At 34.5% G+C, this 22,047-nt stretch overlaps 2 protein-coding genes across 2 annotated transcripts in view; one reads left to right on the forward strand and one right to left on the reverse strand.

Moving 5' to 3' along the window:
• Octalpha2R (alpha2-adrenergic-like octopamine receptor) overlaps window positions 1-22,047 on the reverse strand; it is a 350,919-nt gene that overhangs the window by 293,298 nt on the left and 35,574 nt on the right. The window lies entirely within an intron of this gene.
• LOC149478148 (uncharacterized) lies at window positions 9,595-14,516 on the forward strand. The gene has a single exon (XM_089709946.1). It carries the CDS (start codon window positions 9,916-9,918, stop codon window positions 11,422-11,424), a length of 1,509 nt encoding a protein of 502 aa, XP_089566072.1. The 5' UTR covers window positions 9,595-9,915; the 3' UTR covers window positions 11,425-14,516.

Consider the following 22,047-nt stretch of genomic DNA (forward strand, 5'->3'; position numbering starts at 1 on the left):
AAGATTATTAAAAACAGCGTGAAGTTCAGTTCCCAATATTTCGTAATTATATCGAAGACCCTTCCAAAAATCAGTATCCAAACTTGCAAATTTTCGACATTAAAAATGTAATCGTCTTTTGATTTTAAAATCTCTTCATACAATAGGTCTATTAATGCTCTTTATACTGAATCCTATTAAATCATTTTCATTCACCATTAATGATAATTATATAAAAGACAAAACAAATATAGGTATTAATGAGTTTAATAATCATATAAATCGGCCAATTAAAGCTGATTATAATGTTGTATTCATTTAATTCACAATAAGTGATAAAACACATGCGCAAATATTTTAATTTCAGTACATTTCAATTGAATTGACTTTATTGAAGACTAGCGGTCTGCCCCGGCTTCGCCCGTGGTACATATTTACGTTTTCTCTACATAAAAACCATCATCGTACTTCAAGGAATATAATAAAAAAAGAATTATCGAAATCGGTTCAGCCGTTCTTGGGTTATGCGCTTACCAACACATTTTGCGATTCATTTTTATATATAAGATATTAATTTGTAATTTGTATAATAGAGTTAATACATAAACCCGTTAATTAATTCACGACAAAATTTGCGCAAAACTTAAAATTATCTAGATAAGTTTAAACAAATACCTTTTTCATTTGGTTTGAGAATTGTCGTAGTTTGTAATGGATAAACTCAAAAACTAGGTAACTGATTTTGAAAATACTTTCTCAAATAGAGAGCAACATTTATTCCATTAAGTTACAAAGGTAGACGAAGCCAGGGCGAGGAGCGAGTTTCAAATAAAAAGTGTTAATGGTGCAAATCACATCAAATTCGTTTCAGGCATTTCAGAGGTAAGACGGATTAACAGGATTTGGATTAGACTGTAATTGAGAATATTCAAACCCTTTGTAAAATCATCGACCCTAAAAATAATAAATGGCATATTATGTGTTGTATTTATAATAAAATAATAATAGTTTAAAAAAACTAAAAAACACGCTTTTTATAGAAAACCGAACTAAAAAATAGAAAATTTTATCAAATTAGTGTATTGTCATCGGTCCTCAATAAATCTACAAAGTTTGAACGAAATCTGGCCGTTTAAAGTGGGTCAAAATCGCGCCCAAAGAAGTCGGTTACAAACAAACAAAATAATATACAGGTGAAGCTAATATAAAGCGTGTAAAAATAAAGCAGTAATGTCATTTATTTCCCTTCCAACAAATTACACTACCATATTTTAAAGAATACTCCTATAAAAAAGTAACTCCATACAAAGATACGTGAAGCATAGTTAATAGTTCCCTTTTTCTACATATTTTCTCATAAACCATGACTATAACTACACGACCTAGCTCAATAGCCTAGCCTAGTCATTAAATGTATAACTGTACAACATTTATAAGAACTTGTATCATAGATAAGCATTAACAATACAAGATACATATTTAAAGATGGCTGCATTTTCATTCTTTGAATATACACGTTTCTATCTTCATTTTAAATGAATGACGTAATATCTTCTACATTTCTATGTTAATTCTTACTAGTAATATTAACTATGTACCTGTTATTGATAACACCTCGAATAAAAATCAATTTATAAATTGATCTCCATTTATCCAATGATACACAGATACACAGATAGGTACACACATTATGTGTATATTAAATTGAAATATATATCTGATAATAATAAATACTTGGCTTTATTTTAATCCAACTTCCAAACTCATATTATATTTTTTCTCCACAAATAATTAAACTGATAAATAATTAGGTAAATACAATTTTAAAACGCAAAAACGTGCTTGAGCACTCATTATAATTACTAATTATTCAAAAGTCTACAAAAATTTGGCAATCAAAACGAAATCTGAAAACGTCGAATCACAACACAAACTATAAAATTGACGGATAACTATCATTCATTTTGGCAGATTCCTGATTATTAATTACTTCATGAGATAACTGGAATCTTTTGAAGGTTCATTTGATTCGTTTGTGAAAATTATTCACGAATTCGAAATTGTAACGTTTTGTTAAGGAACATTTCGAACAGTGAAATAATGAGATTTTCTCGCTAATGTATTGATATTACAGAAATAATATTGAGAATTTTATTTTCATCTGATTTTAATACAACTTATTACATGAAAAATGTAGTAATTTATCAATCAACATTTAAAGCAATAATTACAATCTATGCTAATACTATAAACCTGAAGAGTTTGTTTATTCGAACGCGCTAATCTCAGGAACTGGTCCGATTTGAAAAATTCTTTCAGTGTTAGATAGCCCATTCATCGAGGAAGGCTATAGGCTACATACCTATCATCACGCTAAGATAAACAGGAGCGAAGCCATGCGGGTGAAACCGCGGAGCGCAGCTAGTATATGATATAAACTAGGTTTGCTTATAGTTTATCACATAACCACTAGAGATCCTGTAACAAATGTCATAAAACCGACATCGTATAAATATTACCGCTACACTAATATTTTGAGAGCAAATAAAATTACATATTATATGAGTTTTATCGTAAAAATAAAGATATTATCTTTCTATGCCGAATATTAGTCATCCCATATTTATTTTTCTGTAACATCTACTAAATCTATGCTCTCAGATCGAATCACAGTTCGAGTTATTTTTAAATTTATTTTAATTAAACATTAAGATTAAATCAAATTTAAAAAAATATTAAAAAAAAAATAAAGACATGTCCATTTCTTTTAATATTCGAACCCTCCTATAACAAATTATCTCCTTTTTAAGGATTTATCGCTAAATAGAGACACATAAGTTATTCTAATGAAATCCTGACACCAAATTCTGAGTACATAAGCAATATCTCTTTCATCCTATCCTGAATATCACACGGTATAACTTTTATCATAAAAAGTAACAAACCACAAATCTCTCCCATCACCAGAACAATCTCCAAGCATGTTATAAAGCAGCCCCTACACAGTAATGCAAGCATGACATGCATTTACGTGAATTGTCATGCTGCATGAGTGACAAAAATATGACAGCATTTTTATACAGTTCACGTCCAAACTGCTTGAATAAGTACTCGCTTTCGCATGACATGCACATTGCGAAGACGTAATCGATCATGCATGCATGTCAGTCATACTTTTAGGATAGAAAATTGCTATTTTCTTCATCAATCTAGCTACCAGGACGTAGTTTGTATTCATTTATTTCGATCATTCATGCATGACAGCACATAACGCATGTCATGTTTGCATTACCGCCTAGTCATAATATATAAATACATGATTAGGTTTTTTGGTCACTCATGCTACATGACAATTCACATCGAATAATAATAGTAAATAAATATTACATAATCTTTCTTAATACTATTATAAAGGCGAAAGTTTGTATGGATGTATGGATGTATGGATGTATGGATGTTTGTTACTCTTTCACGTAAAAACTACTGAACCGATTACAATGAAATTTAGCACACATATAGAGGGTAACTTGGATTAACACATAGGATAGGTTTTATCCCGGAAACCCCACGGGAACGGGAACTATGCGGGTTTTCCTTTGAGCCCGCGGGCGAAGCCGCGGGCGGATATCTAGTAATAAATAAATATTTCATGACATTTTTCACACACAGCACGACCTGATCTCATACTCAGCTTTTCGCCTGTGATATGGAAACTAAATGGCTGATGAACATACATACAAAAAAAATACATAATTTTAAATATATATCTATCGATAATAATTAACACCCAGACACACAGCAAACATCGATGTTCATCACACAAATTACCCTGGGTGGGAATCGAACCCACGACGTCTAGCTTTGAAGGCAGGGTCACTACAAACCAATCGGTCAGTCAAATGCATGTCATGCTTGCTACTATGTAGATACTACTTTAGTGATCCGACGGTTGTCGTCAAACTGGCTGGCTTCCAACTTTAATGAATACAAACAATGTTTTTCAAACTTGCTTGTTACACGAAACTAAAGAGGTTATTATCAGTTTTTAACACGTATGCAAAAGTATGTTCCTCTTTGTTTTATAGGCAGTTTAAAAACGAGTGGGTGCGGCTATTAATTGGCGCAATATTTAAAAAAGTATGAATAGAGATATAATATTATATAATACATACATTACGACATAAACAAACAGACAAGACAAGAGATCAATAAAAAAGAGCGTGAGTGTACATGAGTCAGAAGTGAAACTTTGGCAATATTTAGATATTGTAGTATTGCCATGACGCGACCTTGAAATTTTGCTCTCAACGCGCCTAAAGAAGTGTCACTTTAAAAATTTAATTCCGCTCTATGTCTCTACTTTATTGGAATGCATTTTAAACACTGATCAACATATGTATCGCTGTATCCTTAACGAATCTCTGAGTTCTACGCTTACTACCTACTACTCAACTATAATATTTTCTACTAACTATAATATTAACTACTACTCCTTACTACCTACCTACTAACTACTACTCAACTATAATGTACCAGTACTTAATACTTCATACCAAACACAAGAAACTATTGATTGAATTCATTACTCGCATCGCCAATCGAAAACATTCAGACAAATTGCGTCGAATAAAGGTTACCGAAGTTATACAATAATCAAGGGTAGAGTATAAACAAGATACGACAAAAATATGTCACGTCCAGTGAAATATCGCAAGATTTCACGCGATACGTACAAACTATAAGTTTTTTCAGACTAAGGGATTCCTTTGGTGTGTGCTGAGATTAAATATTTGTAGTGCTTAAAAATGAAGACGCACCTTTAAGGTATTAATAATCTATAAATAATATAAAAATAAATCCCAAAATGTTGAAAATCACATAACTCGAGAACGGTTGAAGCGATTTCGTTATTTTTTTATAGTATTCCTTGAAATACGAAGATGGTTCTAATGGAGAGAAAACGTAAATAGGTACCAGGGGCGATGCCAGGGTGGATTGCTAGTATAAAATAAAATGGTCGCAAACTATTTAAAGTCGATGTGCAATAAGTAAAAACATGTTCAGACCATATTTTTCTTTAGGGTGCACATTCAAGAAAAATAGACTGTTATAAATATCGTCAGAATCGTCAACTTGTTTCAAATTATTTCAAAGCACTCCATTTTCATCAGGGCTTATGCATTAAAACCTGGTGAAATAAACACAAATAATATAATGTAAACCACATATAGATAAGCCTCGTTTCGTAGTCAATAAATCCTAAAATACAAAACACTCATGTCAATATTGCTCTTGTAAACGATCACACATAACACTTAATAACAGACCGTTAAAAAATACGAGATTTTTGTTGTAAAACAACTAAAATCGTGTACAATTTTATCCTGTATATATGGATATTTTAGGGATAAATCGTAACAGCATTATCCCTAATCCAAAATACAGGGCGTACGTGTTGATCTTGAGATATGGTAACAATTATAAAATACCGTGGGATCTCACGCGATTGTACTTATAGGGCTGTCAAAACTATTAAAATGTCTGATAATATTAAGCTTTATCAATTATGATTAAAATTGTGTTCTCATACGTATGGAGATAAATTTGTAAACACTGCAGACTTAATTATTTGAAACCTAAATAGACATTAAAATATAACGTGCTAAATAAAAAAGACGTGTGGCACTCGGGGACTGCCGCGGTAAAGCTATTGCATAGCATGCCTTCAAGCCACACCTCCGTGCCCGTCGGAGTGGGGAGCGTGAGGTTTTTTCGTTACGGAATTTCTCTATTAATAAGGACAATATCTGATGAACACGTTAATGATAAGGAATAAATTTACGTTATATAACAATTGGTTATTTAAAAATAATATGAACATAATTAGGTTATATAAAAACATCGGTAATAAATCCACATCGTCCTAATTAATAATGACAAGGATAAAACACATGTTAATATAATAAATGTAAAAACTTTACAAAAATATTGTGACAACCCTACACTGTGTACAGATGCGAAGAAATTGGCCGGATTAGTGTGTGATGAATGTATGTATGTACCTTCATTACTATGAAAGTATATGTAAGTCGCAATCTTAACGTCTTATAATAGTAAAATGCTGAAACAGTTGTTTTGAGAAAATTCTCATTTCCTTTGTCTCCGCTTGTCGCTTGGGCACTTTAGGGTTCCGCAGGTATTAAATTCTCGTTTTATGATCATTTTGAACTACAATTTGATGGAGTTTTTTTTACAGGGCTGGCAGTGTTCTGAATGGAAGAGCATGTTATAGATAATCGAAAATTATACATTAACTAGCTGTGCCCTACGGTTTTACCCGCAGTTCTCCGCTCCTGTTGGTCTTAGCGTGATAGCATACAATAGCCTATAGCCTTCCTAGATAAATGGGCTATCTAACACCTAAATAACTTTTCAAATCGGACCAGTAGTTCCTGAGATTAGCGCGTTCAAACAAACAAACTCTTCAGCTTTATAATATTAAGTATAGATTAAATAAAGAACACAATAAAAAATATAATATACTTAAATTTATTTAGAAATAAGATAAAGATATTTCTACGTAAAGTGAAAACAAAAACAAAGAAATCGTTAATAGAGAAAAGCGGATAACTTATTCCTAAATCTAATACTGTAATAATCATTTGGGACGCGAAGCGATGTAACTAAGAATTACCGATTTAATAGATTTTCCTCAACACAATGAATTACGCAAATAATTTAGGGCTAAACACATTTTGATGGGTTTTACTATAAACACGACATTAATTGACATTACAAACAAACAATATAATATTATTTGAAGCAATTATATTTAATCCGTGCTTGTGTAATTTTCTCTTGTCATAATATTGTTTTACCATTTAAATTTGAAATCGTGAGTAGTTACGAAATGTTGTAAATGATAATGTGTTTACATTAAACAGTAATTTTTACTACAATACGAAGAAGAACAATTGAAAAGACTAACAAGGCTCTATATCTCCTATATAAAAATAAGTCGGGTTGTCCTCAATGACCTATTATACTAGTAGACGCGGCATACGCCAACATCATTGCACTAAAAAACAGCGTAATTAATACATACCTACTTACTAACGCATTATCACCAATACAGTTGTTCTTTCTTTCACTCTCACGCACGAGACATAATACATGTCTCACTCATGTACTTCGTAATAACAACTGCCGATTAAAATATAAAAAGAACGTCCAGCCACGACGCTGAATAGTGCGTGACTAAGTGAAACTCGGGCACTTAGCTGAGTTTTTTCTTGCCAAAATAGAGAGCGGGTAAACGTATCTAGCTTTTTTATATATCATAGGTTGTCCTTCCTGACGCTATAACTCCAGAACGCACGAACCGATTTCCACGGTTTTGCATTCGTTGGAAAGGTCTCGGGCTCCGTGAAGTTTATAGCAAAGAAAAGTTGTCTGTGGTGGCGAAACGGAGTTCGCCAGGTTTGCTAGTATTTAGTATAAGACGTTAAATCAAAGTTTAAACTTAATGTGTTACGTATTTATTTATGTTTAGGAAAGGTATTAACTAGTTCTATTAATCCGATTTGTCAAGAAGATTTGATAAAAACGACCTATCAGTCATATTATTATGATACTCGACACTGTATTTGTATTAAGGTGCATTAACATCAAACGAACATAGAGCTAGAGCAAGAGCATTCTTTCGTGATCTTTTAGTGTTAATTCAGTGTTGTTCAGTATTAGAACATTGCATAGAATCTTTTCGAACGCGCTAAGAACAACGAAGGACTGCTCTACGGCTGTTTACACTATGGGAGTAAGATGTTTTTTAAAAAGCCTATGTCACTCTCTATTCCTAATTATCTCTAGTCTAGAAGGACAGGGCCTTTTCTGTAGAAACTGCTTTCCGAACCGGTCGTAAATGGTAAATCTATCATATAGTACTCAAAGGTGCTTTTAGAAAAAGTCTAATTGATTAAATGTTTGTGTTTGACAAACCAAGAAATATACACGCATTCACATTAATAATATTAGAATAATATAATATTAATAATTATGAGGATTAACCATTGAACATAGCGGTGATAAAGAAGTAATGTTGATTTATGCAAACACTGCGGTTAATTACAACACTAGGGAAACTCAATAGGACAATATATGACGTCACCACCCCACTTGATAATAATAGTTATGTCAAGAGAGTATTGGAGCAGGCATAATTTGAACCTTTTCACGTAGGTAATAGGAGCGAGAATTAATTGCATGTTGGGTGAGCTTTTTAAGGATGTATGGGATTACATATGTGTGTGTGTCTTTCCGTTTTGTTATGTTCAGCGCTGTAATTATCCGCTCTAGTCAATTTAAAAGGCTGGCTAATTGTCGCTGTCAATGTAAGTTCTGTTTTTAATGATCAATATTGATCTGCAGGTACGCCAAGAGCGCTTTTTAATTACAAAAAATTACAAATTTTTCAATACTGTTTGAATGGTTGGATAAATGATTTGTTAAAAGTATTTTTCCGAAAAAAAAGTGCTTAATATCGACACTAATTAATCTCGACTAAATTACGTCATAACAAAAAAGAGAATCCGCAATTTTTGGAAAAGTCGGTTATAAATGAAATTTACATACAGTAAAAAGACAGCAGCATGGTAAATAAGGCTTAAAATTAAACCCTTCATATCCCTCATAAACTCAAGTTTGTATTTGAAGCCTATCAAGTGCTTCAGAAAAATTAAAAGCCTCTAGTTAATTCCTTCATTCAATAATACGCTAATTGGAGTCCACTTTGATGCTCAGGTGTCTATCGCAATTCCCTGTAAATTAAAACATTAAAACTAAATGGTTTTTCTAATGATTTCAAGTAGTTTAGCATTACCTACTACACTTACGCTTATACTATAAACTATTCTATACTAATACTAGCGGTCCGCCCCGGCTTCGCCCGTGGTACATATGAAAAATAGATGTTGGCCGATTCTCAGACTTACCCGATATGCACAGAAAATTTCATGAGAATCGGTCCACCCGTTTCGGAGGAGTATGCAGACTAACATTGTGACACGAGAATTTTTTTGTTTGAACGCGCTAATCTCAGGAACTACTGGTCCGATTTGAAAAATTTGTGTTAGATAGCTCATTTATCGAGGAAGGCTACAGGCTATAATCATCACGATGAGACCAATAGGAGCGAAACAATACAGGGCACAGCTAGAAAATTGAATTATATCTGATTGTGAAATACTCTGTACTCACTTCTCCCATCTTGAACCATTTTTTTGCTAATCTATACTAATAGGTATTATAAAGATACTTTTTTGATGATACTTTGACAATTAATTGTTAAAAACATATTCTTGTTGATACCGATAAAGGTGTCAACAGCGGAGTTAACATCAGCTGTTAGATTTTAAATTTTAAAATTACATTAAAATTAATTAATTAGTGCTAAAATAGTAAATATTAGTAATTATTAACTATTTTATTGATATAAAAGTGAAAATAACTGTGAAACACACCTTCTATGTGATCTACGCAACGTTTTGTATAACGCGGAGGTCAACGTGTCAACGGTTATCCGAATTCAAACATCTTCTCCAATAAACCAGGGGAGTACATGGGGAGTACTAGTTTTAAAATTTCATATTTAATTATAAACGACACCTACATTCATTTGTAATACTAACACCGCTCATATTTAATGAGCTACGTCACAATAAATACATTGGCATAAAAGTTACCGTCTCACTTTGCTTGACAAGTTGGAAGCAATTTAGAAGACAAAAACTTATCGCCCCAGACAATATTATTCTTTACTCTTTACTACATCATACCGTTAATCACTTAATATCAACATTCAGTTCTATCATAATAGTATTCAGGAATAATTATCTCATACATTTCCTTTCATCTGTTTCAGCAACTTAAAAGTACAACATGCTGACCCGCAAGGCAGTAGCTAAGGACATGGAGAATAAATTAAAAGCTACACTCCATGATTTAAAAGCTTCACAATCTTTATGTGAAAAACTCATACAAGAGCGGGATGAAAGTGAAATAGAGATTCAAGGAATTATAAAAAAGAACTCTCTTCTTAAGGCCGAGCTGGCTGAACTACACATGAAATACATTTATAGTGAAGACAAGTGCAAAGCCCTACAAGACGTTGTGGACAGCTTCCAGCAGTGCTCTAGTGACCATGAGAAAGCTCTTAGCCGTATCGCTGAGTTGGAATGTAGCTTAATGGAAGCGCAAGAGGACAATCCCAAGCGGCAATGCAACACACCAAGTAGTCTTCATGATGAATTAATTGAATGTGGACAGTTAAGTGGCTCTATAAACTTTAAAAAAATCAATTTCTCTTCGCATAAGAAGTTAAAAAAATATCTTAGAATAAGTAAATTCATCAAGCGTACGCAATCTATTGTTAGAAAGAGTTCTTTAAAAAAGATAGTTCAACTAAAGAAAGACAACATAAACCTTGTTCAGGAGTTAGATAAATATCATAGGGATCTAGAATACTATAAAATCTTATATGATGTAGAAACAACTGAACTTAAGGAGAAGATAGACTCCTTAAGTCAAATGTTAACTGATGTGAACCAGAAATACTCTTCTGCCCAAATGCAAATTAATGAGCATATACAAGAGGCAGATTATCTTATTAAGTTGAGCAATGAGAATATGGATCGTTTTGAGTCGCTGACCAATAAATATGTATGTCAGTGTTCAAACAATGACAATGAGCAACCGTCGCCCCATAAGCCTGACTACACAGACATACATAGTGTTAAACCCACTACCACAATTCCAACCAGTAATACTAAATACCTTTCAAAGCAGGAAATAATTGTGTTGTCAGATAATATTGGTCAGGGATTTGGCGCTATGCTCAACAACTTAGGGCTTAAAGTTACTAATGTTTGTACGCCTAACAGTTCATTTAAATATATAATCAAATCACTGGATCATTTCAGCTTTAATAAGAATAATATTGTAATTATATTATATGGGGACAGTTTAAATATAAATAATAAGGATATTGATGTAGGATTAAAAAAAATGTTAGATATTAGTAGTAAGACTAAATGTAAATTTATGTTGTGTACCTTGCCATACCTACCTGGTTTGACACAAGAACAAAATAGATTAATTCATAATATGAATTTAAAATTGTATAACCTAACAAATCATCATCGTGATGCATTTATTTACTTTGACATTAACTCATGTATTAAATCTTTTACTTTGACAAAGAATACAGTGTATCTGCCATATAGATATAAGCGTGAACTTGCTATGTTAATAGCATATAATATTAACCAGTCTGGTACATGTTCGGTATCAGACCATCGATCTACTATAATTTTATGTAGTAGTAATTTTATACATCAACCTAGATTAAGTGTAGACAGACAATCTAGCCCTAAGCTAGATTTAAACTAGTATATAAGACAACAGCTAAGCAGTCTTTTTCCATTGTGCATCAAAATATTCAAGGCTTGGCTAGCAAATTGTTAGAAATAGAATTGTTTCTGAATGATAACAATATTAAAATATTTTGTGTAACAGAACATTGGCTTAAACAATGTCAGTCGTTAGTAAATATTGAAAATTACAAATTAAAAAGTATATACTTTAGGACACAGGCTATTCACGGAGGTTCTGTTATTTTTGTACATGATAGTGTAAAATGTAAAGAACGAACTGACATTGTTAGTCTTTCCGTAGAACGGACCATTGAACTGTCCTGTGTGGAGCTGGAGCGTTATATTATTGTTTGCGTTTATAGACCCCCTTCCAGTGACTATAATATGTTTGAGACAGTCATGGAAGAAATATTAAAGCGTCTAAGCAGGAGTAAAAAAAAAGTTATAGTATGTGGTGATTTTAATATTGATTTACTTTTACAAACACAAACAGCTACACGAATTGTTAATTTGTTTCAGTCATTTAATCTATATAAACTTTTTAACGAACCCACACGAATTACACCTACTTCTGCAACTTGTATTGATAATATATACTGTGACTGCATCTGTTTAGAGAAAAATATTCTCAATACATTGACTTCGGATCACTGTGGCCAGAAAGTAGTTTTTGAATGGGATTGCATACCTACATTTAAAAGGATTAATGTTAGGCCTATAACTAAAAAAGGCATTAATAAATTTAGGAATAATATTAATAAAAACCTGCCCGTACTAAATGATCAATCCTATCCTAATAGTCCTTGTGAAATGTTTAAAAATCTTTTTAATTTAGTACATAAAGAATTTGAAAAAATATTTAAAGTTAAATCTTTAAATATTACCAAGGATTTACCATTTAGTAAATGGGCGACAGCTAGTATACATAGGTGCAGGAACATTCTTTATGAATTATATGGTATGAAGCAATATAATAAAGACCCATCTTTTCTTAGTTATGTTAGAAATTACTCAAAAATTTTTAAAAAAGTTTGTTTCACTGCAAAGCGTTTGTATATCAAAGAAAAAATACGCGACTCTGATAATAAAGTTAAAACAGTTTGGTCAATTATTAATGGTGAAATGGGTAAAAGCAAATCAAGTAATACCATAAAACTAGTAAATAATGACAGGGTTATTGACAAAAGTGCTGATGTTGCGCTTGCTTTTGAAGAATTCTTCAGTAGTGTCCCTGCTACTATTACTAATAGTTTAAATTCGTCTTCAGCACTCGCAGAGACCTTTTTGAGGGACCATGTTGCGGAGTGCAGTACATTATTTGAATTACGACACGTAACTGCTAATGATATTGTTACTGCCTTTAAGACGCTTAATCTTAAAAATACTTGTGATCTTTGGGGAATGTCCGTAAATTTAGTTAATAATATAATAGAAAATATTGCGAAAAATTTAGCTTCCATATTTAATAAGTGTTGTGACTATGGTACATTTCCTAATTTACTAAAGCTTAGTAAAGTTATACCTTTATTTAAGAAGGGCGATCAAGAAGACTGTAACAATTATAGACCTATCTCTATTTTACCAACATTAAGTAAGGTATTCGAGAAGTTAATATTAAACCAATTGAGTAGTCATTTTGCAAATAATAATTTACTGCACACCAAACAGTTTGGTTTCACAAAGGGGCGCTCAACCACAGATGCTGGAGTTGCACTTCTAACACATATATATAAGGCATGGGAAAACTCAAAAAATGCTCTAGGAATATTTTGTGACCTCTCCAAGGCATTTGACTGCGTTGAACATTGTACTTTGTTACGTAAACTTAATCACTATGGAATTAAAGGAAAAGCCCAGAACCTCATAGCGTCATACCTGCATGATAGGATACAGACTGTAGTTGTTAATGGAGAACGTTCTAGCGGTGCGTCAATTAACATTGGTGTTCCACAGGGGTCAATTTTAGGTCCCTTCTTGTTCTTGGTATATATCAATGATCTTCCCTATTATTTGCAGGATAGGTGTGAAATAGTTCTGTTTGCAGATGATACCTCATTAATTTTTAATGTGGATAGGCATGACCCAAATGTTGACGAAGTGAACAGTGCTCTTTTACACATTTCTGAATGGTTTACTGCCAATAATTTATTATTAAATGCCAAAAAAACCACTTGTGTTGAATTTTTACTTCCTAATGTAAAAAAGTTGAACAGAGATATTACCTTGAACGGGGAGGTATTGCATCCTACTGAGTCTACTGTATTTCTAGGGTTAACATTGGACGAGAAACTACAGTGGGGAGCCCATGTCAACACCGCTGCAGGTAAGCTCAGTTCTGCTGCATATGCAGTCCGAAAAATAAGGCATCTCACCGATGAAGATACGGCCAGATTGGTTTATTTCAGCTACTTTCATAGCATTATGTCCTATGGAATTCTACTGTGGGGCAGGGCTGCAGATATAGAAACTATATTTATCTTACAGAAAAGAGCCATTCGCTCTATATATAATTTACGTGCTCGGGACTCACTAAGAGATCATTTTAAGAATACTGGTATCCTTACTGTACCATCACAGTATATATTTAATAATATTTTGCATGTACACAAAAGCTCTGACTTACACACAAGAGTAGGAGATAGACACGATTATGGCACAAGGAACAAGAATAGAATTGAAATGCCATTTTTCCGATTAGCTAAAGTTAAAAATTCATTTATGGGTCAAGGTATACGCTTATACAATAGAATTCCTCATAATATTAAAGAGTTTAGTAGTACTAAATTTAAAACTTACATAAAAAATGTACTAGTTCAGAGAGCGTACTACAGTATTCAGGAATATATGGACGATAAAGACCCATGGAGGGTTGTCGCGTAAAAACCACAGGACAGATCTTTGGCATATTATGTAGTTAGGTAGATATAAGTTACATATTATGTAAATTTATTGACATTATTTAAAAGAGCAACTATGGAGTTTCTTGCCGATTCTTCTCCATAGATACTGCTTTCCGAATCGGTGGTAAATGTTAAAATACTATGTAATGACGATTCGAAAGTGCTACTAAATAGTAGTCTAATTGAATAAATGAATGTTTGAGTTTGAGTTTTGTTTGAGTTTGAAAGCTGAAGGGTTTGTTTGTGTGAATGCCCTAATCTCAGGTACTACTGGTCCGATTTTTTTTTTTTTTATGCTTTTTTTTTTATGCTAGGATTAGGCAAGCATTTGACCATCGCTTCGCCTGATGGAAAGCGACAAGCGTGGTCTAGGATGGAGCATGTTTGCCTAATAAGTGTCTATTCACATTTCTCTTGAATAAATCCAGATTGTAGTTTCTGGGAAAAACGGAAGCCGGAAGATTGTTCCACTCCTTACTAGTACGCATAAGAAAAGAAGAAGCGAATCGCTTAGTGCGTATGGGTGGGATGTCGATGACATAAGGGTGGAGACCGGCCCGACGTCGAGTCCCTCGATGATAAAAAGGAGAAGCTGGTAACAGGTTATGCAGTTCCTCAGCACATTCGCCGTGAAAGATTCTGTAGAAGGTTTTTCATATGTGAACTATTTTGATGTATGTTTTCTATCATTAATATCAATTTTTAATACAAGTCTAAGCTTTTATAGGTTTGTTAATTACTACCATAGTCTAATTATTGAATTTTTATTGTATAAACTTAACACAAAAGCTGAAATATCTTCTCTTAAACATGTTTATCGCTTATCCAGATATAAATTTAATTGCACATACTATGTGACTCATGATCTAAGTTTAATTCTATTTTATGTTATAATTTCATTGTTTTCTATAATAGTGTTATGTGGCAGTGATGTTTATTACTACCATAGTCTAATTATTGTATTTTTATTGTATAAACTCAACACAAAAGCTAAAATAACTTCTCTTAAACATGTTTACCGCTTACCTAGATATAAATATAATTGCACATATTATGTGTCTTATTATCTAAGTTTAATTCTATTTTATGTTATAACTTCATTGTTTTCTTTAATAGTGTTATGTGGCAGTGATGTTTATTACTACCATAGTCTAATTTTTATTGTATTTTTACTGTATAAACTTAATACAAAAGCTAAAATAACTTCTCTTAAACATGTTTACTGCTTACTCAGATACAAATTTATTTGCACATATTATGTGACTCATTATCTAAGTTTAATTCTATTTTATGTTATAACTTCATTGTTTTCTTTAATAGTGTTATGTGGCAGTGATGTTTATTACTACCATAGTCTAATTATTGTATTTTTATTGTATAAACTCAACACAAAAGCTAAAATAACTTCTCTTAAACATGTTTACCGCTTACCTAGATATAAATATAATTGCACATATTATGTGTCTTATTATCTGAGTTTAATTCTATTTTATGTTATAATTTCATTGTTTTCTTTAATAGTGTTATGTGGCAGTGTTGTTGACTTTGACTCTAGTTTCCTCAGTAATAAAAGAAAAACAAGTTTTGTATGCATGTCTGTATGGATACTCACATAAGGTAATGATAAATTTTTCCATAAAAATAATTTCCATAATATTTATATTCTATTTACACTTAGTGCATTTGTATCGAACTACACATTAAATATTATCTATTTTATAACATAATATCATATACGCATTTATTCTCTGCCTATCTATCATTATAATTATTAACATTGTATACACAATTTCATTTTATTTATTTATATTATATACATAATTACATACTGATATTATATCTACCTATATTACATGTTTTAACTGATGTATTTATTTATTAGTATCTATCATATTAATAGAAATATATCTTTCAAATATTATACTCATGTTAAATTTTCATTACTTATATGCAATTCTAGACTGAAACTCCAATAGTCACTTGGGGTCACTGAAAATCAGTGGTGGTAAGGTATTAATCACCTTGCCACCATAAACTGAGTTGGCTCCATTTGCCAGGTCACTCACTGCCACATTACCAACTGTTTCTTAGGAATAAGCTTCTTTTTATTCTTATCATTTTTCTTTTATTTGTTTTTCCTTTGTAAATGTATATCATGGTGATGTGATTCTGACAATAAATGTGTTTATTATTATTATTATTATTATTTAGAAAACCGCCAAACTGGCTACGTTCCGACGATGTTCCAGACTATGCAGTTTGCATGCGGTTAAGGATTCATTTGCAATGAGTCTAATCGCTCGTTTTTCGATGGAGTCCAAAGCGTTGAGTTGATATTTAGCTGCACCTGCCCAAAGATGAGAGCAGTACTCCACACCGGAGCGAACCTGGGCTTTGTAAAGGTTTAAGAGCTGTTCCGGTGTGAAGAACTCCCTCACCTTAGAAAGTATTCCGAGCTTCTTAGCTGCAACTTGTACTTTGGACTCAATGAAGCTCTTGAAATTCAGGCTAGAAGAGAGTGTTAGACCTAGAAGCTCCAGCTCATTGGATAAATTTAAGGACACATCCTGAAAACTGGGTGTTAGACTGAAACCAGTGCGCTTAGCTGTAAACAGACAAGCCTGTGTTTTTGAAGAGTTGAACCCGACTAAATTAGCTTCACCCCATTTAGATACCGCTTTTAAAGTAAGATTCAACCGCTCAACCATAGCCACTCTTTGTTCCACCAACACTTTATTGCCTGTCTGCGCTTCGGACGTATAACTGTCTACAACTGTGCTGTCATCCGCATACGCGTATATATTAGGACCTAACAAGTCGTTTATGTGAAGCAAAAACAAAGTTGCAGACAGAACCGACCCTTGTGGAACACCGGCGTTTAGTGGTAATTGATCCGACGAACAACCATCGATCACCACTCGAATAGAACGCTCATCCAAAAAGTCAGATATCCATTTGCACAGACCTGGACAAATCCCAAATGCAGGAAGCTTGTTTATAAGACCGCTGTGCCAGACCCTGTCAAATGCTTTGGAGATGTCGAGAGAAACCGCAACCGCCTCCCCAAGCTTCTCAATGGCAGATCCAAACATGTGGGTAAGGTGAACAAGAAGGTCCCCAGTAGACCTATGACGACGAAATCCGTATTGATGATCGCTGAGGAGATCGTTACCTTCCAGGTACCTCAGAAGCCTGTTATTTAGAATACGCTCCATTACCTTACACATTATGGAGGTGACAGAGATCGGCCGGTAGTTTCCCGGGTCACTGCGACTTCCTTTTTTCGGGATTGGTTGGACATTGGCTATTTTCCAAGACATAGGAACTTTACCAGTTTCGTACGATAGGCGGTACAGTCGTGTTAAGATCGGTGATAATTCAGGAGCACAATTCTTAAGCACCAGAGCGGGAATACCGTCTGGTCCACTTGCCTTATTCACATCTAGACTCCGGAGACATTTAATGACCTCTTTTTGAGTGATACGGAATTCAGGCATGCTTAAACCACAGTGAGGTAGAGAAGGAGGTACCTTATTGCCATCGTCCAGACGCGAATTGTTTGCAAAGAGATTTGCGAAGAGATCAGCTTTTTCTCTCGCACTATGGGCAAGTGCACCGTCAGGTTTTAAAAGTGGTGGTAGAGATGTTTTGCAGAAATTGGCTTCTACCGCTTTTGCTAGGGACCAAAAGGCTTTAGACCCAGAGGGGTAGGAAATAAGCTTGTCCCCAATTTGACTGATTCTATTAAGGCGAGTCCTTTTGAGCGTTAGTTTGAAGGACTTAGCGGCTTTGTTGAAGTTTCTCTTTTTTGTTGATATATCAGGATCTTTGCGTGCTCTAGCATCGGCCCAGGCTCGATATGCTTGGTGTTTAAGATATTCAGCTCGTCTACAATCGGCATTATACCATGGCTGTTCTTTGCCACCGGAAGATACGTCTGAGAATGGAATAAAATATTCCATAGTCTGCCGTATAACGTCTTCAATAGCACTAGCACAGTTAGTCGGATCATTAGATGAGAAACATATTCGCCGCCAAGGGTAAGAAGCGAAAAAATGACGCATTTCGTCCCAATCTGCTAAGGAATAACGCCAAATACGCCTAGCTTTCACAGTACTGGGTTCCGGTGGGGAATAGGTAGTTATAGCTTTTACAAGGCAGTGGTCTGAAGAGCCTAAAGGTGATGAAACACAGGTCGAATATCTTTCTGGGTCTGTGGTTAGCAAGAGATCCAGACAATTAGCCGTATGACCGTCAACGTCAGGTATCCGAGTTGCCTCTTTGACAAGTTGAGTAAGACCCAGAGACAGAGCGAGATTGTGAACTTCTTTGCCTGCGTGGTCGGTTTTCAAGTAGGGAAATAGCCAGTCCTGATGACTGGCATTAAAATCCCCTAAAAGAACTAATTGAGCAGATGGAAATTTCTGCTGAACTGAGTCAGCGGTCAGGCTAAGATATTGGAAGAGTCGGGTTGTGCCTTGATCAGGAGTGTGGGAGCGATAGACAACGGCGTATATTATTTTGTCAACACCGATATCAGCGAGAAGCCAAAGAACTGAGAAATCCTTATTGTCAAGGTGGCGAAGACGTTTATAGCAGATCTTGTCAGAAATGTAGACACAGACACCGGCTTTTGCGTGAAAATTATGTTCAAGGACATACCCTGGATAATCAAGGTATGCCGTATCGGAAGGTGGTTTAATCTGCGTTTCAGTAAGAAACAGTAAATGTGGTCTTTCAGTCTCAAGGTGGTGATGGACAGGGTTGAGATTCGAGTGCAATCCACGAATGTTAGTGTGGTGCACTTTAAACGGGAGGAAGTGCAACCGCTGTATAAACTTTCTTTTTCTTTTGGACCTTTTCATATTTTTATATTTAGTGTGAAGTGTGAATAGACAGGGCAATTGGAAGTTGGTCGAGATTTAGTGAGTCGGTAGGTCGCAGCAAACATCAGAAGTATGCTGATGGGGGACTAGCTTGGAGACTGCGGGGACGCCCGTACCCCCCCAGTTATCGCCATCGGGTCCTCCCGTCCGGTCGCCAACCGGCACGATGGAGCAAAACTGGGATTTTTCGAAAGCGGCGGGGCAGCCTTTCGCAGGTGGCTCTCCTACTACTTGGGCCCCCTACAACTAACGGTCGGCCAGCGGTCAACCGTGCTACGGATCCCGCTACCCTCCAAAGCTAGGCACCCGGCACACTAATAATGCCACTTCATAAAACCGTAACTCACTAAACAACTAACCAGACCCAACCCCCGAATGGCTACACCGGAACTCATGCCGGAACACGAAACCGCTTGGCGGCATGTCTCTATCCAGTGGGTGGTTGCGAGCCACGACCGAAGTCTCCCACCAGTTGGTTGCTCATTTGGCACTACCCAGGGTACACGTGTAGGGAATCTGGAGTCAAAGCCTACGGACGCGAGCAACAGTGTACCCCCGATTTGAAAGATTCTTTCGGTGTCTATATATCATGACGCTAAGACCAACAGGAGCGGCACAGCTAGTCTTATATATAAAAATGAATCGCAAAATGTGTCGGTAAGCGCATAACTCGAGAACGGCTGAACCGATTTCGATAATTCTTTTTTAATTATATTCCTTGAAGTACGAGGATGGTTCTTATGCAGAGAAAACGTAAACATGTACCACGGGCGAAGCCGGGGCGGACCGCTAGTTCTTAATATTTTTAGAGAATGTTTATTACGTGTCAATAAACTTTGGGAAATGTTGAAATTACAAATCTATGCCAATTTTCATCAACAGTTTCGTACACTTTTAAACTTCCGCATTTATAACAATAGTAGAATGTCTCGTGATTGTCTATAGTTCTAGAGTACTTTATCAGAATATCCAATCCATACTAATATTATAAATGCGAAAGTAACTCTGTCTGTCTGTCTGTTACTCAATCACGCCTAAACTACTGAACCAATTTGCACGAAATTTGGTATGGAGATATTTTGATACCCGAGAAAGGACATGCTACCTTTTATTGCGAAAAATGTACCACGGGCGAAGCCGGGGCGGACCACTAGTATATTATAACTTACCTTTCAAACAAAACAGTGATCAAGAAAACCTCTCCTAGATCACATTTACTGCACCAGCAACCAACAAAATTTTCAAGTTGCTAAAACAAAGAAATATACCCTGGAATTGTAAGCAATTTATAACGCGGAGCACCTCCGGGGAGTAATTTATAAGGGGTTAAATATTTGATTTTCCGCGAATACCAGGTACAGTGTAATTAGACGGATTCACCTGGAGGCCCGAGTAATTCCTTAATCCGTTGAGTTATTGTACCATCGCTTTGGTTGTAGCCAATTTTTCATTAAAGTTTTTCAACCGCACAATAATTATTTTTAGCAAAACTTAACCCGTCTTCAAATGGTCAAAACTGGAAAAAAATTAAATGGGATCGAAAAAAAAAACAATGGAATTGAGAAAGAAGGAAGTCTTTTTTAAGTCGGTTGAAAAGATTAGAGTTTTCGACTGATGAGCCGATTATGATGATTTTTTTATTTGATAACTTAATAAATATATAAAACAGATGTATTAAATAATTACTTTGTTTAACAAATATAATATTAAATAATTACTTTACAGGCTCGATTTAAGTACTACACTATACTGATGAGAATCAGTGCTCCTAATTAAGAATTAAGATTACAAGGCCAGATTTCTGGTAGAATTAAGGGCGGAACGGTTTATGGTCAGTAAAACACGCGCGATAAATAATGTCTTTAGATACTATGGCTTATATAAAGCATTGTTTTATTGATCGCTTACGCTAATCTTCTTAACTCTCTTAAACTTAATCATACATAATAAAAGTTTCATTAAGATCTGATTGTATTGTTAAATGTCTATTGAAAATTTCTTATTCCCGTACCTTAGACAGCAGTCCATCACTGGGAATCGAAATTTATTTAATGTTAATGACCTTTTTAAAGTAAAAATATAGCTGTAACTCATTACGGTGCATATTAGACTATTCCTCAAAAAGTAACCGTAATGTCAAGTTTGTAAATAAATAGAAATGCTGCTCTAAAAATAAAGATTGACCTCTCAGACATATTCGCTCGTGTGATAACTGGAGGTCTCCTTTAATCGGTTGCGCTAACGATTTATTCCAACCTGAAGGGAATTCAGGGCTGTTGGTTCCATAATAATTAAACAGGGGTGATACCATGATGTTTTAAAGCAGTATTATTTCAAGCGTCGGAAATAGTGGCACTAGAAGACCTATATATAGGTCTTCTAGCGCCTAAAGATATATTAATATATATTATATAGGTATTACTATACCTATATAATATATATTAATATACGCCTATTACTATAATAATATATATTATATAGGTAAAGACCTGTCTTTTAGCTTCATACAGCTATAGCTCTATCATTTTTCCGCACTGTAATTAATACTGCTCTAAGACAGCATAGTGACTCCCTACATGCACACAAACGAAGAAGTATTTCAGCCAGTATTTGAGGAGCATTTCGGCCAGTATTTCACCTATTTCAGTAACAGATTGCAATTAGATCTCTGATTAAAGTTAGGTCGCAAACTCCTCGGTGTATTAAGCACTTAATACAAAGTCTATTTGCGGCTAACTGGACCATTATAACCAACTGAGGCCACACAAAGTTGCAGCCAAACCAAGCTGATAAGTGTTAATTATGATGAAATGAGCGATAAACGACTGTAGACTGTCTGTGCGCCAAGAATAG

Source organism: Colias philodice, chromosome 23 (assembly GCF_061535455.1).
Source record: "Colias philodice isolate Cphi_HAF_F1 chromosome 23, ilColPhil1 Martin Lab GWU primary, whole genome shotgun sequence".
Lineage (NCBI taxonomy): Eukaryota > Metazoa > Arthropoda > Insecta > Lepidoptera > Pieridae > Colias > Colias philodice.

Excerpts from the sequence above, each read along its gene's own strand:
- LOC149478148 (XM_089709946.1), top strand. The coding sequence starts at position 9,916 with ATGCTGACCCGCAAGGCAGTAGCTAAGGACATGGAGAATAAATTAAAA.